The sequence below is a fragment of the Pleuronectes platessa genome, chromosome 2 (genome assembly GCF_947347685.1).
Source record: "Pleuronectes platessa chromosome 2, fPlePla1.1, whole genome shotgun sequence".
Classification (NCBI taxonomy): domain Eukaryota; kingdom Metazoa; phylum Chordata; class Actinopteri; order Pleuronectiformes; family Pleuronectidae; genus Pleuronectes; species Pleuronectes platessa.
Window position 1 is genome coordinate 1,746,789 of NC_070627.1, and position 24,521 is coordinate 1,771,309.

At 45.2% G+C, this 24,521-nt stretch overlaps 1 protein-coding gene across 3 annotated transcripts; it reads left to right on the forward strand.

The window, feature by feature from the left end:
• The first annotated feature begins 3,681 nt into the window (after positions 1-3,681).
• Positions 3,682-23,087, forward strand: LOC128454990 (NLR family CARD domain-containing protein 3). Of its 3 annotated transcripts, none has more exons than XM_053438621.1 (8): positions 3,682-3,995; positions 4,274-4,408; positions 4,872-5,074; positions 5,303-7,100; positions 7,867-8,040; positions 8,867-9,040; positions 9,404-9,593; positions 21,443-23,087. In XM_053438621.1, exons 2-7 carry the CDS (start codon positions 4,281-4,283, stop codon positions 9,552-9,554), a joined length of 2,628 nt encoding a protein of 875 aa, XP_053294596.1. In that variant the 5' UTR covers positions 3,682-3,995; positions 4,274-4,280; the 3' UTR covers positions 9,555-9,593; positions 21,443-23,087. The 3 variants fall into 3 exon arrangements, with proteins under 3 accessions (XP_053294596.1, XP_053294602.1, XP_053294593.1); XM_053438627.1 differs by having other exon boundaries at positions 9,470-9,593; XM_053438618.1 differs by having other exon boundaries at positions 3,683-3,995; positions 9,420-9,593.
• Positions 23,088-24,521: the final 1,434 nt, after the last annotated feature.

Sequence of the window (24,521 nt, forward strand, 5' to 3'; positions counted from 1 at the left end):
ATGTGTGTAGAACCACATTCTGTGTATATGTTTGTTTATGATCTTAAAGTTCCTGGATTCCCGTCACAAATTGATTTAGTTCAACACAAAGTTCAACACATTGAAATCACTTTGAGTTTAAAATCAGAGTTTTGTCTTTGATACAAAAGATCAAAACTCTGGACTTAAAATTGGGACGTTTTGATTTCTGCATCAGCTGCAGATACTTGGTTGCTGGTAATTTCTCAATAGTCAAGGACAAAGTCATTACAATTGTCTTTCTAAAGTTTAATTCACATCTCTAGATGGGCTCACAGTGCAAATGACGGGATGGATATTATACAATGAGCAAAGACATAGAGGAGAAACAGCACTTTTATACATTTTCAAGCTCCTCCTAAAGAGTAATAAAGTTATCGATCAGCCTCTTTTATATATGAAATGGGTGGCCAATATCCTGTCTCCCTCTCTGTCTCAGACCCCTGGAGTGACTCAGGGCGGGAAACATCTGTCTCCGAGATCCCACGAATCCCCCGTTCCTTGAACCCTTTGTTCGGTGATACTGTGTGTGAGGAAGTCATATAACATCAGTAGCTTGATTGACACCCTGATATCTAAGGGAACCCATTTGTTCATCTTTCTAAACATTGTGATGGAAATTCATTTTGAGATTTGAAATATTTAAATTCTCAGACCCGAGTTGCCATTGAGTCTTTATAATAATAAGCTCTGCAGAGTTTACACAACAGGCACGGGTGCTCAAGATGGAACAACTGGCCACAAGTTCACAAAAGCCAAAACTTATACAAAGAGGCCTTACATAACACATAATATGAAAAAAAGACAGAACTAATACAAAGAGGTGCTTTATAATAAGAAAAAAGATATAAAATCCTCCTCTTTGTCTATCTGCTGTATCTGTCCGCTGTAGCAAACTCCCTTTTTGGTCACAGGGGATTTCCACAACCTTAGACACTGGTCAGTGGAATTTTTCGTAAGAACATCTTAGTGGTTCCTTCTATCAATCATTGCCCAAATATAAAAATTGCTATCACATTGCTTTTCTACTTTTCACCCACAGTATAACAGCAGAACATCCCAGTCAAAGCCTTTATATTCAGTCTGTGATTCAGACACATGGATAATTTCCCCTGTGACGAACCAGATGTAACGAGAAGAAAAACATCTCAGAGAGAAAAGTTCTGTTTCTACTTGTCTCTGCTTTAATGCTCAATAAACATCCTTCCACCGACTTCACTGGAATCATGACTCTGCTTTTCTTTCCTCTTCAAACAAACTGGTGGAAACATCTGGTCCTTGGTGCAGGTAAAAGAACAAAATCACCAGAGACATTTACAGTATGAAGAAGAGTCGGTGAAGAGCAGAGCATCTTTAAATCTCTGAGGAAACTTACTATGATATTTCATAGAAAACCCAAGGATTTTATACAAACATCCTTGTGCTTTCACTGCAATGCATGGCCTTGTGGTGTTTGAACTATAATTACTAATTCACTTTAAATCATTTGTAAACCAGGTTGTAATTTAAGAAATTAAATGCCAGTGTTTTCAGATGCATGTATTCCTGTGTGTTGAAATCTGGCGATACTATGAGTTCCCGTAGCAGGAGGGAAGGTGAAGGACTACACATAATACTCTGTTCCCAGTATAGAGATAGATCAAAGGAGCCAAAGAATGGAAAGACAGGTTTTGTTGTCCCAGAATTGAATCTAAATATAAAGGAAAGAACAGCAGATCACAGTATATACAGTTGAGATGTTGGCAATATCAATGGCATCACAGTGGACAGAGCAAAACCAGATAAATGAGCATTGGTATCATTACAGTCATCCCACTGCAGAGCAGATACACTGTATGAAACACACCAGACACTATTCAGACGACATCACACACAGAAGTCTGGTTCATGTGGATCCCAGCTCACTGAGCATCGAGGGCAATGAAATGGACAAAACAATCTTTAAAATAGGAGAGAGTCACAGAGGAAGCTTTCAGTGAGAACCAGCTAAAGCAGGAATTAGAAGCAACATCATGACTGACTGGAAAAACAATGAGGGAGGAAATAGATCATCGATATGAAATAAAACAAAATGTGGGAGGAATGAAAACAATGATTAAAACAGTTGGGAACAAAGAGTCATATCAAGGTGAAGATGAGGACTCACAGGGTTAAACACAACAATCATTTAATATCATCCTTCCGTGTGAATGTGGCTCAGGGGCAGAAAGTGTGGAGCATCAGAAATATAAAGAGAAAGAGTAAAGCTACAGAAGCAGCTGAGGATATGTTAAACCTAAAGAATCTGTTCAGTGTTGAGGAAGCAAAATATAAAGTTTGAGTTTTTAAAAGAAACTGGATCAATGAGGAGGATTTAAGTTGAAGGGTTTGTTATTTGTCTTCATGTATTTCCGCAGACCAAACACTCCAGCACAGTAGGTGGCGCTAACGCACCTTGAACCTCAGGTGCCACCCTCCATGAAAGCAGAAGAAGATCCCGGCGCAGTGGTCCCACCCACCTGCAGCAGGTGAAGCTCATCACTCAGCTGATTGGAGGATCTCAGGGGGAGGAGCTGCTACACGTCACTACAGCAAACAGTGTTTTAACAGAGACTTTCATTTGAACCAGTTTCACACCTGAAGTGAACTGAACGTGTTTCACACTGACTCACAGATTCCTTCCTGTTCAGTCATTTCCTCTGAGTTGGTCACTTAGCTCTTCCTGTTAGCATTAGCATTGATGTGTTGACTCCATTGTTCCAGAGTGTTGTTGCTTTGTCAGCTCATTAACGCAGCTGCTCTAATTCTTCATATCATTATTAATAACCACACTAACAGCTTCATTGTGTTTGTGTTCAGCAGCGAGCTGCTAAATACACAGTGTGTAGCTGAACACAGTCAAACACGTGTTTCACTGCTCTGAGCTGCTCGTTAGCATCTTTATTGTTTACATGGATTAGTCTCATGACATTTCATCACATTGTAATGTTGCAGAGTATTTTGTGTTAGACAATCACACAACAAACCAGTGGTTGTGAAGAGAGTTTCTGTTTGTGCTCATACAGGCCAGGTATTAATGGAGCCCTGATCTTTGGATGGGAAGCTTCTGAATGGATGAAACCACGCTGAACCTCCAGCAACACACTTCACAACATCCACCTTTTCCTGCCAAGGCGTAGGAAGTAGACCTCCATATATTCCCCATCCACACAGCACATGCCCCTGATGCTTTCTGGTTCTGACTTTGACCAGACTGATGGACTTAACAGACATTTGGACTTTATTCCAGTGCTGTGAAAGCATTAACTCTGAACATGTGTGTGTGTGATCTCATGGAGTCTTGAAATGCTGAAATAGTTTGTGACTTTGACGTTAATTTGGAATCAGAATATTCACAAGTGCACTTAACAAATAAGATAAAAGAATTTGAATTGACGTTCAACTGTGGACATTTGGGTGAAATGTGATAATGTGACGACCAAATGTTAAATATATTATGGAACTCTCTGAGTCTGATTATCAGGGGAAGACGTTTAGAAGAACGAGTCTGGTAATATTTTTTTATTTTTCTTCTTGTTGGTATAAACATATTGTGTGTGGATCCACAGCCTGACATTCATGTGTTTGTGCCATAGAGCTCCATCTGCTGCTGGAAATAGTCCCCATCAAAGTCACTGTTTCCTCCTGTGAGCGGCTGTTTCAGGAAGCTCCACTCCACAGGACAACCTGCTCAGTTTCATGTTATAACGTGAAGCTGATCTTCCCATTCGAGAGTAAAGCAGCTATTCATACAATTTAGACTTGTGAAAACATCACTGATTATTTTATATTTGATTTATAATAATAGATCATTTCACCTGAATCTTACACACTGGAGCTTTAACTGGTCTGTGAGCAACTCTCATATCTACTGTAAAGAGAGAAAGGAGGAGCCTGAGAACAGGGAGCGGTCAGACTCCATTTTCACCTGAATGAGCAGAAGGAAGGAAAGTGAGCAGGTGAGTGTCAACACAACTTTCTGAAAGTTTTACTGTCTCACTCTCACACCTGCTGTTAACATCCATCTGTTCATCAAGGGTTTAATAACAGAACGTGTTTTCTCAATCATACATTACAGTCACCTGTGTGTATGTGTTTGTGTGTGTGTGTGTGTGTGTGTGTGTGTGTGTGTGTGTGTGTGGGTGGGTGCGTGTCCTTGCTTGGTATTTTTTCGTGTGTTTCTTGAACAGACTGGTTTGTCGTGATTCCTGTGAACTCACAGTGTTTTTCCTCTCAGACTGAAGATGAGTGGTTATGAGGAGGAAGAGGACAGAGCAGAGTCGCCAGTGTTCAGCTGTCTGTTTCTGAAGAGTGACTGGTCCATGAGTCCTCCTCCAGTCTTCAGTAATGAACCTGGACCCACACCCACAAAGTAAGAGACTGTTTCTACTGGGACCTGCTCTGAAGAGGATCTAGTTTCCTCTAGTGTGGCCCCTGCATTAGGACACAGCTTCATTGGAGTTGGTGACTAATCTCTCAGAATCACTCAAAGAGCTCAGACCTCCACCAAGAACCAACACGCTCCTTATGAAACCACTTTGAAATCCACTAGAGACTCATTTTGATTTGGATCTGCACCAAATTCCACACACTGGTAAACATCAGTCCTCCGAACATGTCTGTGACAGAGGAACCCCCCCCCCCCCCCCCCCCCACCCGATCTGGTTCACATACCACAACCTTCCACCAAGTTTTCTGATGATCTGTTGTTTTTTATAATCCCACTAATGAACCAACCAACACACAAACATACTGGGTGAAAACAAAACCTCCTTGACAGAAGTGATGAAAACCTGTGACTGTGACATGTGAGTTATCAGTAAATGTCTTCACAGGGAGAGGAAGAGGAGTCATGTTTCTGAGGAGGAGCAGTCATCCTGCTGTGCTTCATGTCAGGACGTCCTGAAGGATCCAGTCTCCACCAGGATTGGACACTGGTTCTGCAGACAGTGCATCACCTCATACTGGGACCAGTCTTGTTCTTCAGGAGAATCATCCTGTCCCCAGTGTGGACAAAGATCCAGAACAGGAGCTGGAGGTCAGACAGCCGGTCAGAGCAGCACTGTACATGTGTCTGCTGATGTCTTCACTTCTGACAACAGCACATGTGGTTTTATTTTGTTCCTTCATACAGCATCAACATTTAACATCGTTAGAAAAGCACAAAGTTAAAAAGCTTTTATTTTCTGTAGTTTTTCTGTTTCTGATGAAAACATTCAGCAGATTCTCAGATTCTCTGTCTCTCACATTGTTTCTTGTCTTTCAGCAGATCGTGGTCTGCAGGAGGTTGTAGATGAACATAAGCTCAGTGTGAGGAGGAGATGTGAACATGTGACTGAAGGAAGTGATGAAACAGGAAGTAGAACCCTCCTCAACAGGATCTACACTGAGCTCTACATCACAGAGGGAAAGAGTGAAGAGGTTAATACTCAACATGAGGTGAGGCAGCTTGAGACGGCTTCCAAGATGAAGATCCTCCACGACACTCCCATCAAGGTCCACGACATCTTTAAAGCCTCCACTGACCAGCAGAGCAGCATCAGAGTCGTCCTGACCAACGGAGTCGCAGGCGTTGGAAAAACCTTCTCGGTGCAGAAGTTCACTCTGGACTGGGCAGAGGGTTTAGAAAACCAGGATGTGGGTCTGCTGGCTGTGCTTTCGTTCAGGGAGCTGAACCTGGTGAAGGACCAGCAGCACAGTCTTCTCACGCTGCTCCATGTTTTCCATCCAGCGTTACAGAAGCTCACTGCAGAGACGCTCGCTGTCTGTAAACCTTTGTTCATCTTTGACGGCCTGGATGAAAGCAGACCTTCTCTGGACTTCAACCACCAGGAGCTTGTGTCTGAGGTCACACAGAGGTCATCAGTCAACGTGCTGCTGACAAACCTCATCCGGGGGAATCTGCTTCCCTCGGCTCTCGTCTGGATAACCTCCAGACCTGCGGCGGCCAATCAGATCCCTCCTGCATGTGTTGACAGGGTCACAGAAGTACGAGGCTTCACTGACGCCCAGAAGGACGAGTACTTCAGGAGGAGATTCAGTGATGAAGAGCTGTGCAGCAGAATCATCTCACACATCAAGACGTCCAGGAGCCTCCACATCATGTGTCAAATCCCAGTCTTCTGCTGGATCAGTGCGACAGTTCTGGAGCACATGTTGACCACAGACCAGAGAGGAGAGCTGCCCAAGACCCTGACTGACCTGTACTCACACTTCCTGCTGGTTCAGACAAAGAGGAAGAACAACAAATACGGTGAGGGACATGAGACAACTCCACAGCAGCTGACGGAGGCTGACAGGGACGTTCTCCTGAAGCTGGGGATGCTGGCGCTTAAACATCTTGAGAAAGGAAACATCATGTTCTACCAAGAAGACCTGGAGCGGTGTGGTCTTAAGGTCACAGACGCCTCGGTGTACTCAGGAGTTTGTACTGAGATCTTCAGAAGAGAGTGTGTGATCTTCCAGAAATCAGTCTACTGCTTTGTTCATCTGAGCGTTCAGGAGTTTCTGGCTGCAGTCTACATGTTCAACTTTTACACGCACAACACAGAAGAACTCAACAGCTTCTTGGGAACCTATGTTGGCACAGACAGTACCTTCTCTCTGGATGACCTCCTGAAGAGAACCATGAAGAAATCCCTCACCAGTACAAATGGTCATCTGGACCTGTTTGTTCGCTTCCTTCACGGCCTCAGTCTGGAGTCCAACCAGAGAGTCTTAGGAGGCCTGCTGGGTCGGACAGAGAACAATCCAGAGATCACCCAGAGAGTCATCAACAACCTGAAGAAGATGAAGAGTGATGACATTTCTCCTGACAGAAGCATCAACATCTTCCACTGTCTAACTGAGATGAACGACCACTCAGTTCATCAGCAGATGCAACAGTTCCTGACGTCAGAGAACAAATCAAATAAGAATCTCTCTGAGATTCACTGCTCAGCTCTGGCCTACATGCTGCAGATGTCAGAGGAGGTTCTGGATGAGTTGGACCTGAAGACGTTCAACACATCAGACCAGGGTCGACTGAGACTGATCCCAGCTGTGAGGAACTGCAGGAAGGCTCAGTGAGTCCAGACTTGATCAATAACATGTTCATTCAGTGGAGATGAGTCGATCTTCAAATACACTCATGTACATAAGAGAACAACTAGATCAGATGTAGAGAGTGAAATCCAATGTGATCACTGTGCTGGAGTTGAGGGTACAACCATGTGGAGTACAAGGGAGATTATTGTGTATACTGTATACTGTGTATATATATATATATATATATATAGATATATAGAGAGCAAACAGTTAGCACAGAGTGAGGAGGCGATCACTGAATCAGTGTTTTGGATGAGAATCACTGATGGTTCCTTTAAACTGAAGAAGCAGGAAATATAGTTTATTCTTCTTTCTTGTCAAACTACAGTTCCTACACTGCATTTGTCCTCGACCACCAACCAGTGCAGTGTCCGGTCCTCCAGGTTCCTGACATGTTGCATGTTCACAATAATGAGGTCACCTCTGACCTTTGACCATTGAAATCTAATCAGATTCTCTTTGAGTCAAAATGTGAAGAAATCCCCTAAAGACAGACTTGAGATATCATGTTCAAGAGGCCATGAACATGTTCTGTGACCTTGACCTTTGACCTTTGACCACCTGCATCTAATGAACTCCTCTGTTATTCTGAAAGAACTCTTGTACCAAATATGAAATGATTCTCTCTAAGTATTTTTAACAAAGAGGGGATTTACCAGGGTGAGGGTCAAATGATCACGTTTTGTATGAATGTTGTGTTTTCTGATTTAATTCTCACAGATTTGATATTTTCTTTAATTACAGACTCGGTGGTTGTCGACTCTCAGAGACTCACTGTGAAGTTGTGGCCTCAGCTCTGAAGTCAGACCCCTCACATCTGAGAGAACTGGATCTGAGCTACAATGAGCTGCAGGATTCAGGAGTGAAGTTGCTGTATTCTGGACTGGAGAGTCCAAACTGTCGACTGGAGACTCTTAGGTCCTTAAATCCTCGTTCACTTTTCAGACTTTCTTTCTTTTTGGGTCATTATTTATTCAAGGGGGACATATTATGAAAATTCCACTTGTAGTTCTTCTACACATCAATTTGGGTATCTGGCATGTCTACCGTCCAGAAAACTCTAGAAAATAAAAAAACTCCTGCGATTTGTTGTAGTTCCTCTATGTCAGAAACGATTTGCTAGAGTTCTTCAAATGGGATTACAGCCGAAAAATACGTCATAGTCTCGCTACATGGCCTTGGACCACCCCCCACCATCATCTCACCGGCTCCGGGGAGAGACGGCCCGGCTCCGTCTCCCCGGCTAGCGTTAGCTGGCCAGCTAACGCGAGCTAATGCGCTCCACCCTCTCTCCGGGGAGACGGCGCCGAGAAAGCCGGGCCGGTGGAGTGAACTCTCCGGAGCTTCGCAGGCTCAGATAGCCTCCGAAGCTCTGGATAGTCCACCAGAGGAACGGGAGGCTCTGGAGGCGGAGCACCGCCGACAGCATCCTCGGGCTGCCGCAGCCGGATAAGACACATTCTTATTGCAACACGTTGGACAGTTGATAAGTATAGAAATAAAAAGGAAGTGAGTGTCAGGAGCCATCCCTACTTTAAACATTGTTTAATACACAAACCTGCTCAGTGACCAACACACAGAGAAGAAGCTGATGAATGAAACAATGGTCCAACATGTCTGATCTGATATTAATCTTCAGGTCACAGACTGGACTGAGGTCAGCAGCATGTTAAGAGTCTGAGTTGACATGATGACGATCCACAACAACAGGGACACATTCTAATATTCATATTTCTTTATCCAGGTTGGTTTACTGCAGTCTATCAGAGATCAGCTGTTCTTCTCTGGCTTCAGCTCTGAGGTCAAACCCCTCTCATCTGAATGAACTGGATCTGAGTAACAACACATTGCAGGACTCAGGAGTGAAGGAGCTGTGTGGTTTTCTACAAAGTCCAACCTGTCGACTGGAGACTCTGAGGTCAGTTCACTGACTGACTTTTGTAGATCTCATATCTATAAAACAGCATTTATACACAATTTATGTCTTTTGATTCTAATATAACATAATTCCTCTCCACATATAACTTGAATCCATTCATTAATTAATCTGTGACATTTTAAATATTCAGCTACTTGTCAAAACACTAAGTTTAGTTTTGGATATCCTAAACTGATCTACAGGACAGAGACCGGGTCTAAATAATATATTTGTATTGAATCAGGACTCGTTTTTAGTCCAACATGTCTGATTTCATATTTATCTTCCATGTTATTAGTCTGTGCTGACATGAATATGTGTCTGTTATTTTCACACATGAACTCAGTTTAATTTAGAGTTAAGTTTTATTTTTATCCAGGTTGATTCGCTGCAGTCTGTCAGAGATCAGCTGTTCTTCTCTGGCTTCAGCTCTGAGGTCAAACCCCTCTCATCTGAGAGAACTGGACCTGAGTCTGAACAACCTGCAGGACTCAGGAGTGAAGGAGCTGATTGATCTACAGCAGAGTCCAACCTGTCGACTGGAAACTCTGAGGTCAGTAGATTATTGGAGTCAGTCCACGCTGCTTTCATCAGTAGTTTTCTAAACACAGTCAGTATCACAGATCCAGGGTCTGTGCTACCAAGCAGGATTTGTGGTTATCAGGTTAACTTCAGATTTAGTTTTTTCAGTTCTACAAAGCTCGTCCACTTCTTAACGAGGTCAATCACCATGGTAACTTCTGCTGAAGAGCTAACCTGCTCCAGGGTAAGTTGGAGATCAACCCGTATAAAAGCTCCGCCCACTGACCACAGTGACTCTACACTGTTGTGTGGTGCACACTCTCCTTAAAGGGACGGATAAGGGAAGTTTAAGTCAACGTCTGGTTGGTTCAGTTGATCTCTAACTCACCCAGAACATCTCAATGTCTCCAGACTCATCCTGTCACCAAAACACCAGATGACCTCAGTCAGCTGCCTGGAGACAGGTCCATGTGTGTGTCCTCAGAGACAGTGAGAAGGTGTATGTCCTCAGTGAGACAGTGTGTGTCCTCAGAGACAGTGAGACAGTGTGTGTCCTCAGAGTCAGTGAGACAGTGTGTGTCTTCTTCTCTTCCACTTGTCTTGTTAGTAAACAACAGATTCAGATCTCGTGGCCTCGAGTTATTTATCTCGTTCACACGTTATTATGTCGTGGTCACGTAATATATTTTTACCAGATGCCACCAGGGGACGCTGTAACTTACACAAATACACGATCCAGATGTTTACCAGCTGTTCTTCCTGCATTTAGCAGCTGTGACTGAGTTTCTTTTATTCTAGATCATGTGTTTGTTCTCCTCTGATTTTTATTATAGAACAGTTTGATCCTGGTTGTGAAATATGACGCTCTGCCGTCAGTCAAACTGTCCATGTCTGTGATTGGTCATGCACAATAAACCCCGCCCCTTTTATGTGCACGCTCTGATCTTAATGAGGAAAAACCTGAGTTAACTTAACGAGTTGCTAAAATCACCGGTCTGTAGTTAAACACTCGCACATACCAACCCTTACTCTATCGTGCTTAGTGATTCTGTGTTCTGTCTGAGCTCACCCTTGTAGCTCTATAGCAGCGATGTCTTCTCTCTCTCCCTGTTGCTCCACTGCTCTCTCTTGCTCTGAGTGTCTAATGTTTAACAGTAGTGGTACATGTAATAAATGTAGTGTGTTGATAGCGATGGAGGCGAGGCTTAGCAACTTAGAAGCTCGGCTCCGCAGCTTAGAAACTCCGTTAGCTGTAGTTAGCCGGCTCCCGCTAGCCGCGGAGCCACGTTATTTAGCACGTAGCTTAGCCTTAACGAGCAGCCCCCTGACTAGTCCCGTGCAGCCGGGAGCCCAGGGCAGCTGGATGATGACCTGGAGGGGGCATAGTGCTAGACTTAAAAAGCCCACGATTAAAGAGCCACCAGCTCACGTTTCAAATAGATTCGCTCCACTCAGTGAGGCCCCCGCTGATAAACAAACTCTGATTATTGGCGACTCGGTTCTGAGAAACGTCAGGTTAGCGACACCAGCGGCTATAGTTAATATTATCCCATGGGCCAGAGCCGGCGACATCGAATCTAAACTTAAGTTAATGGCTAAAACTAAAAAAGGTAAAATACAATAAAATACAATAATACAAAAAATACAATAAAATCATAATTCACGTTGGCAGCAACGACTCCCGGCTTCGCATGTCGGAGATCACTAAAGTGAATGTTGAGTCTGTGTGTGCTTTTGCTAAAACGATGTCGGACAAAGTAGTTTTCTCTGGCCCGCTCCCTAATACAACAGGTGATGACATGTTTAGTCGCATGTTATCTTTTAGCCGCTGGCTGTCGAGGTGGTGTTCTGTAAACGGTTCCGGGCTTTATAGATAATTGGCTAACTTTTTTTAGAAAACCTGGTCTTGTTAGGAGAGACGGCGTTCATCCCACTTGGGATGGAGCAGCGCTCTTATCTAGGAATATTACTCAGTCTATAACATGACAACCCATAGTTGGGACCAGGAAGCAGAGCTGCAGTGCTAAACACTTCTCTGCGCTCCCTCTGGATCAGTCACACAACCCCATAGAGATTGTGTCTGTTCACCGTCCGATTAAATTATTGAAAATAAACAATAACAGAGCGAGAACTCCACACAAAAATCTAATACAAATTAAAACAACCTCTAAAACAACACAGGAAACCCAGACTTTTAAATGTGGTCTTTTAAACATTAGATCACTGGAAAAAAAAGGCTCTTTTAGTTAATGAACCAGTCTCCGATTACGACATAGATTTATTGTCCCTCACTGAGACGTGGCTGCATCCTGATGAATATGTCAGTCTAAATGAATCTACTCCCCCAATTCACAGGTTCCTAGAGAAATTGGGGGAGGTGGAGTTGCTGCTATTTTTAACTCCAGTCTATCAATTAATCCTAAACCTAAACTCAGCTACAAATCATCTGAATGTCTGGTTCTTAGTCTTCCACGCCAATCCAGGAACCACCAACAGCCAATCATATTTGCTGTAGTTTACCGTGCTCCCAGGGCTTATACTGAATTTTTAACGGAATTCCCTGAGTTTTTATCAAACTTAGTCCTAAGACCGATAAAATTATTATTGTTGGTGACTTTAATATTCATGTTGACAATAAGAAAGATTGCCTTAGCGTAGCATTTATTTCAATACTAGACTCTATTGGTTTCAGTCAGTGTGTGCACAAACCTACTAATTGTTGTAACCACACACTTGACCTTGTATTATTGTACGGTGTCGGAATTGAAAATTGAACAGTCTTCCGCTCAATCCAGTTCTATCAGACCATAATTTAATAACCTTCCCTTTTTCAATAACTGAATATATGCCACTAATAAAAAATTCATTTTCTAGATGTCTACCTGATAGTGCTGTAGCTAAATTTAAGGAAATAATTCCAATTACATTTAAACCTGTATTATCTGTAGATATAAAGAACAAATTCTTTAAAAACCCGAGCTCCACTGAGATCGACCACCTCGTCGATAGCCATGCAGACTCACTACGATTAACATTAGATTCAATAGCGCCTCTAAAAAAGAAAAATGTCAAACATAGTAAATTAGCTCCGTGGTATAATTCCCAGACAAATTGTTAAGGTGGAAGTCAGGTTCGGACCCCGAAGCAGACACAGACGGGGAAATAGTTGAATGAAGAACAAAGTTTATTAATGTGAACGCAGGAGCAGGTTGGAGCGGCCGGGTGCTGGCTGGCTGGATGATCCGGGATGAAACCAAGAAGTGTTGTTGAGCGGAGAGTCACCAGGAGATTCTGAGTAGGAGTGAAACACAGGTTAGATGATATCCAGAGGCAGTAAAGGTTAGAGCTTCTGCAGCGCACACGATACCGTTGAGTAGTGAATAATCCGGCACTGAAGTGGTGGAAAGACCAGGCCTTTATGGGGTGGATGATGAGCAGCGATTGATTGCAGGTGTGTCTCGTCTGTAGCACCCAGAGCCAGCCACGCCCCCTGCCACAACCAACCTGCACAGGGAGAAGAAGGGAAAGAGAAGACAACAACAAAACAACAACCGTACACACAATCCTCACAGTACCCCCCCCCCCCCTCAAGGGACGCCACCTGGCGGCCGGCCCGGTCTATCCGGAAAACGGGTATAAAAGTCATGGAGAATAGAGGGATCCAGGATGAGTGAACGGGACACCCATTGTCGTTCCTCAGGCCCATATCCTTCCCAATCCACTAGGTATTGAAAACCCCTACCTCGCCAACGAACGTCCAAAACTCTGCTAACCGTGTATGCAGGGTGGTCGTCAATGTTCAGGGTGGGTGGAGGAGGCTCGGCAGGAGGACTTAGGGGACTGGAGGCCACTGGCTTGAGGAGAGAAACGTGGAACGTCGGATGAATCCTGAGAGCCACGGGAAGTTTAAGCCTTACTGAAACCGGATTTATGATCCCCTCGATCTCAAATGGACCAATAAATCGAGGGGTCAGCTTCCGGGACTCCGTGAGAAGCGGCAGATCCCGGGATGACAGCCAGACCCTCTGTCCCGGCTGGTAGTTCGGGCCGGGATGCGGTGGCGGTCAGCCACTCGCTGGTTGCGAGCAGCTGTCCGGACGAGAGCTGCCCGAGCCTCGCGCCAAACCCGACGAACCCGAAGAAGGTGCTCCCGAACGGATGGCACTGCCACGTCAGTCTCCTGGGAAGGGAAAAGCGGAGGTTGGAACCCATTAGAAGCCAAGAAGGGAGACATACCTGTGGCGGAGCAGACCAGGGAGTTGTGAGCGTATTCAATCCAGGGGAGGTGTGTGGCCCAGGACGCCGGATGTTCTGCAGAGACACATCGCAGAGCCGCCCCTAAATCCTGATTTGCCCGTTCTGTCTGGCCGTTGGTCTGTGGATGGTAGCCGGAGGATAGGCTGGCCGTTGCCCCCAACGCCTGGCAGAACGCTTTCCACGTTCTAGCGGAGAACTGCGGCCCCCTGTCCGAAACGATGTCCACAGGAATGCCGTGAAGGTGGAAAATGTGCGTGACCAACAGGTTGGCGGTCTCCAAGGCGGTAGGCAGCTTGGGAAGTGGGATGAAGTGAGCTGCCTTGGGGAAACGGTCAACCACGGTAAGTATGACCGTGTAGCCTTCAGAAGGTGGAAGACCAGTGATGAAGTCCACCGCCACATGCGACCAAAGGCGGTGAGGGATGGGTAAGGGGCGCAGTAATCCAACAGGAGCTCGATGAGATGCCTTGCTTCGGGCGCAGACAGAACAGGCAGCGACGAACTCTCTGGTATCGACGTCCATTGAAGGCCACCAGAACCGTTGCTGAATTAGGGCCAGGGTCCGCCGGGAACCAGGATGACAAGCAACCCGGGAGGAGTGTCCCCACTGCAGAACTGGAGACCTAACTGCAGTGGGAACAAACAGCTTGCCTGCAGGACAGCCTTGCGGAGACGGTTGATCCCTAAGAGCCCCCTGGACCACACCCTTGATCTCCCAGCCCGCTGCTCCGACCACACAGGAGGATGGCAAAATGGTGCCCGCCGCCGTGTCCTCCGCAGGGGGGGAAAACTGACGTGACAGCGCGTCCGGCTTGACGTTCTTAGATCCCGGTCTGTAGGTCAGAGTGAACTGAAAACGCCCCAGGAACAACGCCCACCGAGCCTGTCGAGAATTGAGCCTACGGGCAGAACGGAGGTAGGAAAGGTTTTTATGATCTGACCAGACAATGAATGGATGATTGGATCCCTCGAGCCAGTGCCTCCACTCCTGTAATGCCAGAACGACCGCCAACAGCTCCCGGTTCCCCACGTCATAGTTTCTCTCCGCAGGAGAGAGCTGGCGGGAGAAAAAGGCACAAGGATGTTGTTTCTGGTCCGACAAGGAGCGTTGTGAGAGCACGGCCCCCACCCCAGAGTCTGAGGCATCCACCTCCACTATGAACTGTAATGAGGGGTCAGGATGAATTAACACAGGAGCAGATGAAAACAAACATTTCAGTGTTGCAAAAGCACACTCCGCTGCCGGCGACCACACAAAAGGCACTTTAACTGACGTCAATTTGGTAAGAGATGTGGCAACCCGACTATAGTCCCGGATAAATCTGCGGTAAAAATTTGCAAACCCGAGAAACCGCTGGAGTTGCTTCCTTGATGTAGGAGTAGGCCATTCGGCCACTGCCTTAATCTTGGCAGGGTCGGCCTTGATCTGGCCCTTCTCCACCACAAAACCCAAAAAGCTAACAGAGGAAACATCAAACTCGCATTTCTCAGCTTTAACATAGAGTCTATTCTCGAGGTGTCTTTTTAAAACAAACTTAACATGCTGAATGTGCTCCTGGAGATTTCGGGAGAAAATCTAAATGTCATCAAGGTAGACAAACACAAAACAATTTAACATGTCCCTTAATACATCATTAATCAAAGTTTGGAACACAGCAGGGGCATTCGTGAGCCCAAACGGCATAACTAAATATTCAAAATGTCCAAGGGGAGTGTTAAACCCCATCTTCCACTCGTCCCCCTCCCTAATTCTCACCAAATGGTAAGTGTTCCGGAGATCCAATTTTGTAAAAATGGTTGCCTCGTGCAAGGGTCCGAACGCGGAGTCGATGAGAGGGAGGGGGTACTTGTTCCTCACTGTAATGTTATTTAGACCCCTGAAGTCAATACATGGGCGAAGGGACTTGTCCTTTTTCTCCACAAAAAAAAAATCCTGCCCCAGTGGCGAAGACAAAGGACGAATAAGTCCTGTGGCTAAAGAGTCTGTGATATATGACTCCATGGCCTCTCGCTCAGGTTTAGATAAGTTGTAAAGTTTGCTCGAAGGGTAAGGAGCGTCAGGGAGCAGATCAATCCCGCAGTCGTATGGTCTGTGGGGTGGGAGAGACAGCACCCGGTCATTACTGAAAACCTCCTTGAGGTGATGATACACTGAGGGCACAGAGCTAACGTCCACAGGTTTGGGAAGAGAAGGTGAGGAAGACAATGTGGACGGAATGGCGGAATGTAAACAATGTGAATGACAAAATAAACTCCAATTAAGAATAGAAACAGAAGACCAGTCAATCTGAGGATTATGAAGTTTTAACCAAGGCAACCCTAAAACTACTGGGGAAGCCGGAGAAGGAATAAAAAAAAAAGAAATAGCTTTGTGATGATTACCAGATAACCTTAAACTAACGGGGACAGTGCGGTGGGTAACCTGAGCGAGAAGCCTGCCATCTAAAGCAAATACCCTCTTCGGGTGAGGAAGGGACTGACAGGGAATGTGCACCTGAGCAGCAAAACTAGAGTCCATAAAGTTATCATCCGCCCCCGAATCCACCAGGACGGACAGGGGACGGGAGGTCTGCTCCCACGAAACAGTACCTTTCAACATCAGCCGAGGAGGAGACGAACAGAGAGAGGACTGGCTCACCAACGCTCCTCCGGTGAATGGTGAGCCCCCCCTTTTGGCAGCGACGGGCAGTGCACCAGAAGATGTCCCTCCTGCCCGCAGTAACCACACAGTCCTTGAAGCCGGCGACATTGACGCTCCCGCGGAGTAAGTTTCATCCTCCCCAGCTGCATGGGCTCCTCGGCGCCGCGAGGAGAAGCGGCCGCCCGAGGAGGAACAACGTCGGGGCATGACGGAGGTAGTGAAGCGGGAGTAAGCCCCCGCTGAAGGGAACTCCGTGTCAGAGTCCCGGGAGAGGTGTGACTGGCCCGCCAGGATCTCTCCCTGCGCCGCTCGTATAAACGAGAATCTAACCGGATTGATAGAGAGATTAGTTCATCTAATGAGGACGTCTCATCCCTAGAGGCTAACTCGTCTCTAAGCTCATCTCTGAGACTCCGGAGAAACACCCCCTGCAGCGCTCGCTCGTCCCACCCGCTCTCGAGTGCCAGAACACGGAAATCGACGGAGTGTTTAGCAACGGAATTCTCTCCCTGCCGAAGTGACAGGAGCCGGCTACTGGCCTCTTTAGTGCGCAGCGGATGGTCAAACACTTTCAAAAACTCCTCAGAAAACGAGGAAAATGAGGAGCAAACCGGTGAGTTGCTAAAAGACAAAGCTACAGCCCAAGCCGCGGCTTTCTCCGAGAGGAGACTCATGGCAAACGCAATCCGCAACTGGTCTGTAGCGTACGTGAAAGGTTGCTGATTGAAAACAAGACTACACTGAAAAATAAACTCCCTACCAGATCCTGACAGGCCAGAAAACCTGGCGGGCGTGGGGATGAAGGGTTCCCGAGGCTGACTGGGAAGAACGCCCAGCGAAACCGCAGGAGGTGGTGGAGGAGTAGGATCCGGAGCTGGAGACGGAGCCATCAACGTGGTAAGGTGAGTAGCCAGCTGCTCCATCCTGCTGCTTGTTTGCGCCACGCTTGTGGTCAGGGTGTTGAGTCGCCATCACCTCGTGCAAAGCCTGTTCGTACTGTCCCACAAGACTCTCCTGGGACGACAAAGCCAACCGGAATTTCTCCGTGTCTGCGGGGTCCATGTATTGGCCGGATTATTCTGTTAAGGTGGAAGTCAGGTTCGGACCCCGAAGCAGACACAGACGGGGAAATAGTTGAATGAAGAACAAAGTTTATTAATGTGAACGCAGGAGCAGGTTGGAGCGGCCGGGTGCTGGCTGGCTGGATGATCCGGGATGAAACCAAGAAGTGTTGTTGAGCGGAGAGTCACCAGGAGATTCTGAGTAGGAGTGAAACACAGGTTAGATGATATCCAGAGGCAGTAAAGGTTAGAGCTTCTGCAGCGCACACGATACCGTTGAGTAGTGAATAATCCGGCACTGAAGTGGTGGAAAGACCAGGCCTTTATGGGGTGGATGATGAGCAGCGATTGATTGCAGGTGTGTCTCGTCTGTAGCACCCAGAGCCAGCCACGCCCCCTGCCACAACCAACCTGCACAGGGAGAAGAAGGGAAAGAGAAGACAACAACAAAACAACAACCGTACACACAATCCTCACACAAATGAGTTAAAACAATTATCAAGAAAACTAGAAAGGAAGTGGCGCTCCAGCAACCATGTTGAAAATCGAATAGACTGTAAGAATAGTGTTTAAGAATATAAAAAGGCTCTCCACAAAGCAAGAGCCACCCACTATTCAAAACTAATAGAAGAGAATAAAAACAACCCCAGGTTTCTCTTCAGCACTGTGGCCAGGCTGACAGAGAGTCACACCTCCACCGAACCCAGTATTCCTCGATCCCTAAATAGCAATATCTTTATGACCTTTTTTAATGATAAAATTCAAACTATTAGAAATAAAATCAACCATCTCCTGCTCTCAATTGGCACTAACACCCTCCCAACAACAGAGACCTCAGAAACGGCTGAGAATCCTACCCATTACTTAGACAGCTTCTCTCTGATCACCCGTGATCAGTTTACCAAAATAATCTCAGGTTCTAAACCAAGAACCTGTATCTTAGATCCCATTCCTACAAAATTACTTAAAGAAATTCTGCCCCTAATTGATATTTCGTTACTTAACATTATCAATCGGTCATTATCATCAGGTTATGTACCACAGTCTTTTAAAATAGCTGTAATCAAACCCCTACTCAAAAAAACCACCCTAGACAAAGAGGTTTTAGCCAATTACAGGCCAATATCTAATCTCCCCTTCATGTCTAAAATCTTAGAAAAAGTTGTAGCCAATCAGCTGTGTGAGTTTCTCCAGGAAAATAATATATGAAGACTTTCAGTCGGGGTTTAGAGCCAATCACAGTACAGAGACAGCCTTGACAAAAGTCACTAATGACTTTTTAATAGCCTCAGATCAGGGACTTGTGTCTGTTCTCGTTCTGTTAGATCTCAGTGCAGCTTTCAACACAATTGACCATCAAATTTTATTACAAAGACTCAAACAGTTAATTAACATTAATGGAACCGCCCTTAACTGGTTTAAATCGTATTTTTCTGATCGCTCCCAATTCGTGCAAATTAATGATGAGTCATCTGTGCGCACCAAAGTTAAGCTTGGTGTTCCACAGGGCTCTGTGCTCGGCCCAATTTTATTCTCATTATATATGCTTCCACTAGGAAACATTATCAGGACACAGTCAGTAAATTTCCACTGCTATGTGGATGACACCCAGTTATATTTGTCAATAAAACCTGAACAAAGTAATCAATTAACTAAACTTCGAGCATGTCTCAAGGACATAAAAACCTGGATGACCCGCAAGTTTCTCTTATTAAACTCAGACAAAACAGAGGTTATAATACTTGGCCCCAAACACCTTAGAGATACATTATTTAATGATATAGCTGCGCTAGACGACATTGCCCTTGCTTCCAATGAAACAGTCAGGAACTTGGGAGTGATCTTCGATCCTGATTTATCCTTTAATAGTCACTTAAAACAAATTTCTAGGACCGCTTTTTTCCACTTGCATAATATCTCAAAAATCAGACATGTCCTTTCACAAAAAGATGCAGAAAAACTAGTCCACGCCTTTGTTACATCGAGACTGGACTATTGTAATTCATTATTATCAGGCTCCAGCAGTAAGTCGTTAAAGACTCTACAGCTTGTCCAAAATGCCGCAGCACGTGTCCTGACGAGAACAAAGAGAAGAGAGCACATTTCTCCAGTATTAGCATCGCTACACTGGCTTCCAGTTAAATCTAGAATAGAATTTAAAATTCTCCTCCTCACCTTCAAGGCCCTTAATAATATAGTGCCTTTTTACCTTAAAGAGCTGTTAGTACCTTATAAACCCACTAGAGGACTCCGCTCCCAGAATTCAGGCCTACTTGTTGTCCCTAAAGTCTCTAAAAGTAGAATAGGAGCCAGAGCTTTTAGCCATCAAGCCCCTCGGCTGTGGATTAATCTACCACTTTCAGTTCGGGAAGCAGACACCATCTGTTCGTTTAAGAGTAGACTCAAAACCTTCCTTTTTGATAAAGCTTATAGTTAGAGCTAATTAGTGCGCCAGAACGTTACTTGTTCTATTTTATGACACATGACCCACGGAGCTTCTCTTTCCAGCTTCTCCTTCCTCTTCTCCATCCCTATCCCCCTTCCCCGGAATCCCTTTGCTTTATCACCCGCAGATCCAGGGCCTCTGTGGCCGCACCATGGATGCGGTTTGTGGATCGCGCACCGGGGGTCGCGGTGTTGGATCCAGTGTGGCGGATGTGGGCTGATCGTGGTGCTGGTGGCGGACCCTGTGTCGCGTTGGCATTGGGCACGGGCAGTGGACCAGGACCGCGGTGGTGGCTTGTGATGGGTCCTGGTGGGCGGCGGTGGACGGTGACTGAGGACTGGAGTGGCGTCTGGTCTGGAAGGTGGATCGTGGTCTGGATGGTTGCTGACCATGGACTGTGATTGCAACGGGACTGCTTGGCATGTCATGTTGGGGTTGTCCTTCGGGATCTCTACCCTCATCAAATGCTGCTAGAGACTTTGATTATTGATGATGTTCTCCTACACGTGGCATCTATTGCACTTCTGTCCATCCTGGGAGAGGGATCCCTCACATGTGGCTCTGAGGTTTCTACGTATTTTTACCCTGTTAAAAGGGTCTTTAGTAGTTTTTCCTTACTCTTGCTGAGGGTTAAGGACAGAGGATGCCACACCATGTTAAAGCCCTATGAGATGAATTGTAATTTGTGAATATGGGCTATACAAATAAAATTTGATTGATTGATTGATTGACTGTGTCTGTCAGGTTCAGTTGAGCTGATCTCAGAAAGATCTCCTGGACATGTTGAAGAGTCTTCGTAGTTCAGGCCTCAGTGTTTCCTCAGTGAAGCTGTGAGAGGCTCATTGTCCTCTCACAGACATCAGGATTGGACAGAAACACTGAGAGACAACAGTCGACCAATCAGACGAGCCACAAGCTGCTTGGGATCATGTGAATGAGTTGACGTGAAGTAGACAGTTGTTGTTGTTTTCATGTGAACAGGAAGTGAAGCTGGACCACAGCTGACAGCCTCACACGAGGTACAGAGACGGTTTGTCCTCTCACTTCATCAGTGAAGAACTGATCAGGTGGATCTTTGTCACAGCTCTGAGATCAGTGGGACTGAAGCCTCTCCTCATCACATGGTAACCAGGAGCTCTTTATACAGAGCAGAACCTCTGCTGAGGTCCATCTGTCTCATCTGGTCCCAGTTTGTCAGAAGCAGATGTTCATCAACACACAGTGAAACATGGCTTCACCTGTAACAGCAGTAAATCCACCTCTCAGGTGTCCACTCTGCACTTTGACATGCAGAGGACACACACTGAGCTCTTAGTGTGTTCATTCCAACACGTGAACATGAAGCAGAGAGGAAGCTGCTCCACCTCTGAACAGGACTGAAGTCCCTGCTGCTCTTTCTACTGGATGTGCTGCATCACTGACTCACAGCTGATGAAGTGAGTCTCTGTAACACTGATGTCTTCTTCTCTCAACAGATGGAGGAGGTGATCTTTGGGGAGGTGAGTGTGAAGAGGACAGTGTTTGTGGACGGAGGCTAAGCTTTGTCCTGAGGATCCAGAGGCTGAAGCAGCAGCAGTTTGTGTGTAGTCTCCAATCTACACAACCCCTAATCTGCATGTGTTTGTGAGATGAAGCCGGAGCACCTGGAGAAAACACGGAGAGAACATGCAGACTCCACACAGGAAGACCCCATCTGAACCGGATTCAAACCAGCAACCTTCTCTCCCCGATTGTGTTTATTCACATGAAGAATGTGTTTATTGAAATGACACAACACAAGCAGAATATATAAACCCTCTATAAAGAGTCACATACAGTGTGTTTAAGTTTGTCTTTATTATTGTCCACCTTTGTCCCTCAGTATGTCTCCATGTGTGTAGAACCACATTCTGTGTATATGTTTGATTATAATCTTAAAGTTCCTGGATTCACGTCACTAATTGATTTAGTTCAACACAAAGTTCAACACATTGAAATCCCTTTGAGTTATAATCAGAGTTTTGGCTTTGACACAAAAAATCCAAATTCTGGACTTAAAAACGGGACGTTTTAATTTCTGCATCAGCTGCAGAGCCTTGGTTGCTGGTAATTTCTCAATAGTCAAGGACAAAGTCATTACAATTGTCTTTCTCACGTTTAATTCACATCTCCAGATGGGCTCACAGTACAAATGACGGGATGGATATTATACAATGAGCAAAGACATAGAGGAGAAACAGCACTTTATACATTATCAAGCTCCTCCTGAAGAGTAATAAAGTTATCGATCAGCCTCTTTGATATATGAAATGGGTGGCCAATATCCTGTCTCCCTCTCTGTCTCAGACCCCTGGAGTGACTCAGGGCAGGAAACATCTCCGAGATCCCACGAATCCCCCGTTCCTTGAACCCTTTGTTCGGTGATACTGTGTGTGAGGAAGTCATATAACATCAGTTGCTTGATTGACACCCTGATATCTAAGGGAACCCATTTGTTCATCTTTCTAAACATTGTGATGGAAATTCATTTTGAGATTTGAAATAATTAAATTCTCAGACCCGAGTTGCCATTGAGTCTTTATAATAATAAGCTCTGCAGATTTTACACAACAGGCACGGGTGCTCAAGATGGAACAACTGGCCACAAGTTCACAAAAGCCAAAACTTATACAAAGAGGCTGTTACATAACACATAATATGAAAAAAGAAGACATGCCAGAACTAATACAAAGAGGTGCTTCATAATAAGAAAAAAGATATAAAATCCTCCTCTTTGTCTATCTGCTGTGTCTGTCCGCTGTAGCAAACTCCCTGTTTGCCAAGGTCACAGGGGATTTCAACAACCTTAGACACTGGTCAGTGGTATTTTTCCTAACAACATCTTAGTGGTTCCTTCTATCAGTCATTGCCCAAATATAAAAATTGCTATCACATTGCTTTTCTACTTTTGACCCACAGGTGGCGCTGCAGTATAACAGCAGCAAATCCCAGTCAAAGCCTTTATATTCAGTCTATGAGTCAAACACATGGATCATTTCCTCTGTGACAAACCAGATGTAACAAGAAGAAAAACATCTCAGAGAGAAAAGTTCTGTTTCTACTTGTCTCTGCTTTAATGCTCAATAAACATCCTTCCACCGACTTCACTGGAATCATGACTCAGCTTTTCTTTCCTCCTCAAACAAACTGGTGGAAACATCTCATCCTTGGTGCAGGTAAAAGAACACGGTATATACAGTTGAGATGTTGGCAATAGCAATGTCATCACAGTGGACATAGCAAAACCAGATTAATGAGCATTGGTATCATTACAGTCATCCCACTGCAGAGCAGATACACTGTATGAAACACACCAGACACTATTCAGACGACATCACACACAGAAGTCCAGTTCATGTGGATCCCAGCTCACTGAGCATCAAGGGAAATGAAATGGACAAAACAATCTTTAAAACAGGAGAGAGTCACAGAGGAAGCTTTCAGTGAGAACCAGCTAAAGCAGGAATGAGAAGCAACATCATGACTGACTGGAAAAACAATGAGGGAGGAAATGGATCATCTATATAAAATAAAACAAATGTGGGAGGAATGGAAACAATGATTAAAACAGCAGAGAGCAAACAGTCATATCAAGGTGAAGATGAGGACTCAGCATTAAACAATCATTTAATATCATCCATCAGTGTGAATGTGGCTCAGGGGAAGAAAGTGTGGAGCATCAGAAATATAAAGAGAAAGAGAAAAGCTACAGAAGCAGCTGAGGAAATGTTAAACCTAAAGAATCTGTTCAGCGTTGAGGAAGCTAAATATAAAGTTTGAGTTTTTAAAAGAAACTGGATCAATGAGGAGGATTTCAGTTGAAGGGTTTTTCATTTGTCTTCATGTATTTCCGCAGACCAAACACTCCAGCACAGTAGGTGGCGCTAACGCACCTTGAACCTCAGGTGCCACCCTCCATGAAAGCAGAAGAAGATCCCGGAGCAGTGGTCCCACCCAGCTGCAGCAGGTGAAGCTCATCACTCAGCTGATTGGAGGATCTCAGGGGGAGGAGCTGCTACACGTCACTACAGTAAACTGTGTTTTAACAGAGACTTTCATTTGAACCAGTTTCACACCTGAAGTGAACTGAACGTGTTTCACACTGACTCACAGATTCCTTCCTGTTCAGAGTCATTTCCTCTGAGTTGGTCACTTAGCTCTTCCTGTTAGCGTTAGCATCGATGTGTTGACTCCATTGTTCCAGAGTGTTGTTGCTTTGTCAGCTCATTAACGCAGCTGCTCTAATTCTTCATATCATTATTAATAACCACACTAACAGCTTCATTGTGTTTGTGTTCAGCAGCGAGCTGCTAAATACACAGTGTGTAGCTGAACACAGTCAAACACGTGTTTCACTGCTCTGAGCTGCTCGTTAGCATCTTTATTGTTTACATGGATTAGTCTCATGACATTTCATCACATTACAGGAACCATGTCATGTGAAATGTTATTATCATATTTCAGAATCAGAATCAGGTTTATTGGCCAAGTAAGTTTGCACAAACAGGGAATTTGACTCGGTAAAGTGGCTCTCAG

Bases quoted from the DNA above. Each gene is read 5' to 3' on its own strand.
- LOC128454990 (XM_053438618.1), top strand. From the start codon at position 4,281: ATGAGTGGTTATGAGGAGGAAGAGGACAGAGCAGAGTCGCCAGTGTTC. The intron at 4,409-4,871 runs GTAAGAGACTGT...ATGTCTTCACAG, and splicing joins CCTGGACCCACACCCACAAA to GGAGAGGAAGAGGAGTCATG. The intron at 9,041-9,419 runs GTCAGTTCACTG...ATTTTTATCCAG, and splicing joins TGTCGACTGGAGACTCTGAG to GTTGATTCGCTGCAGTCTGT.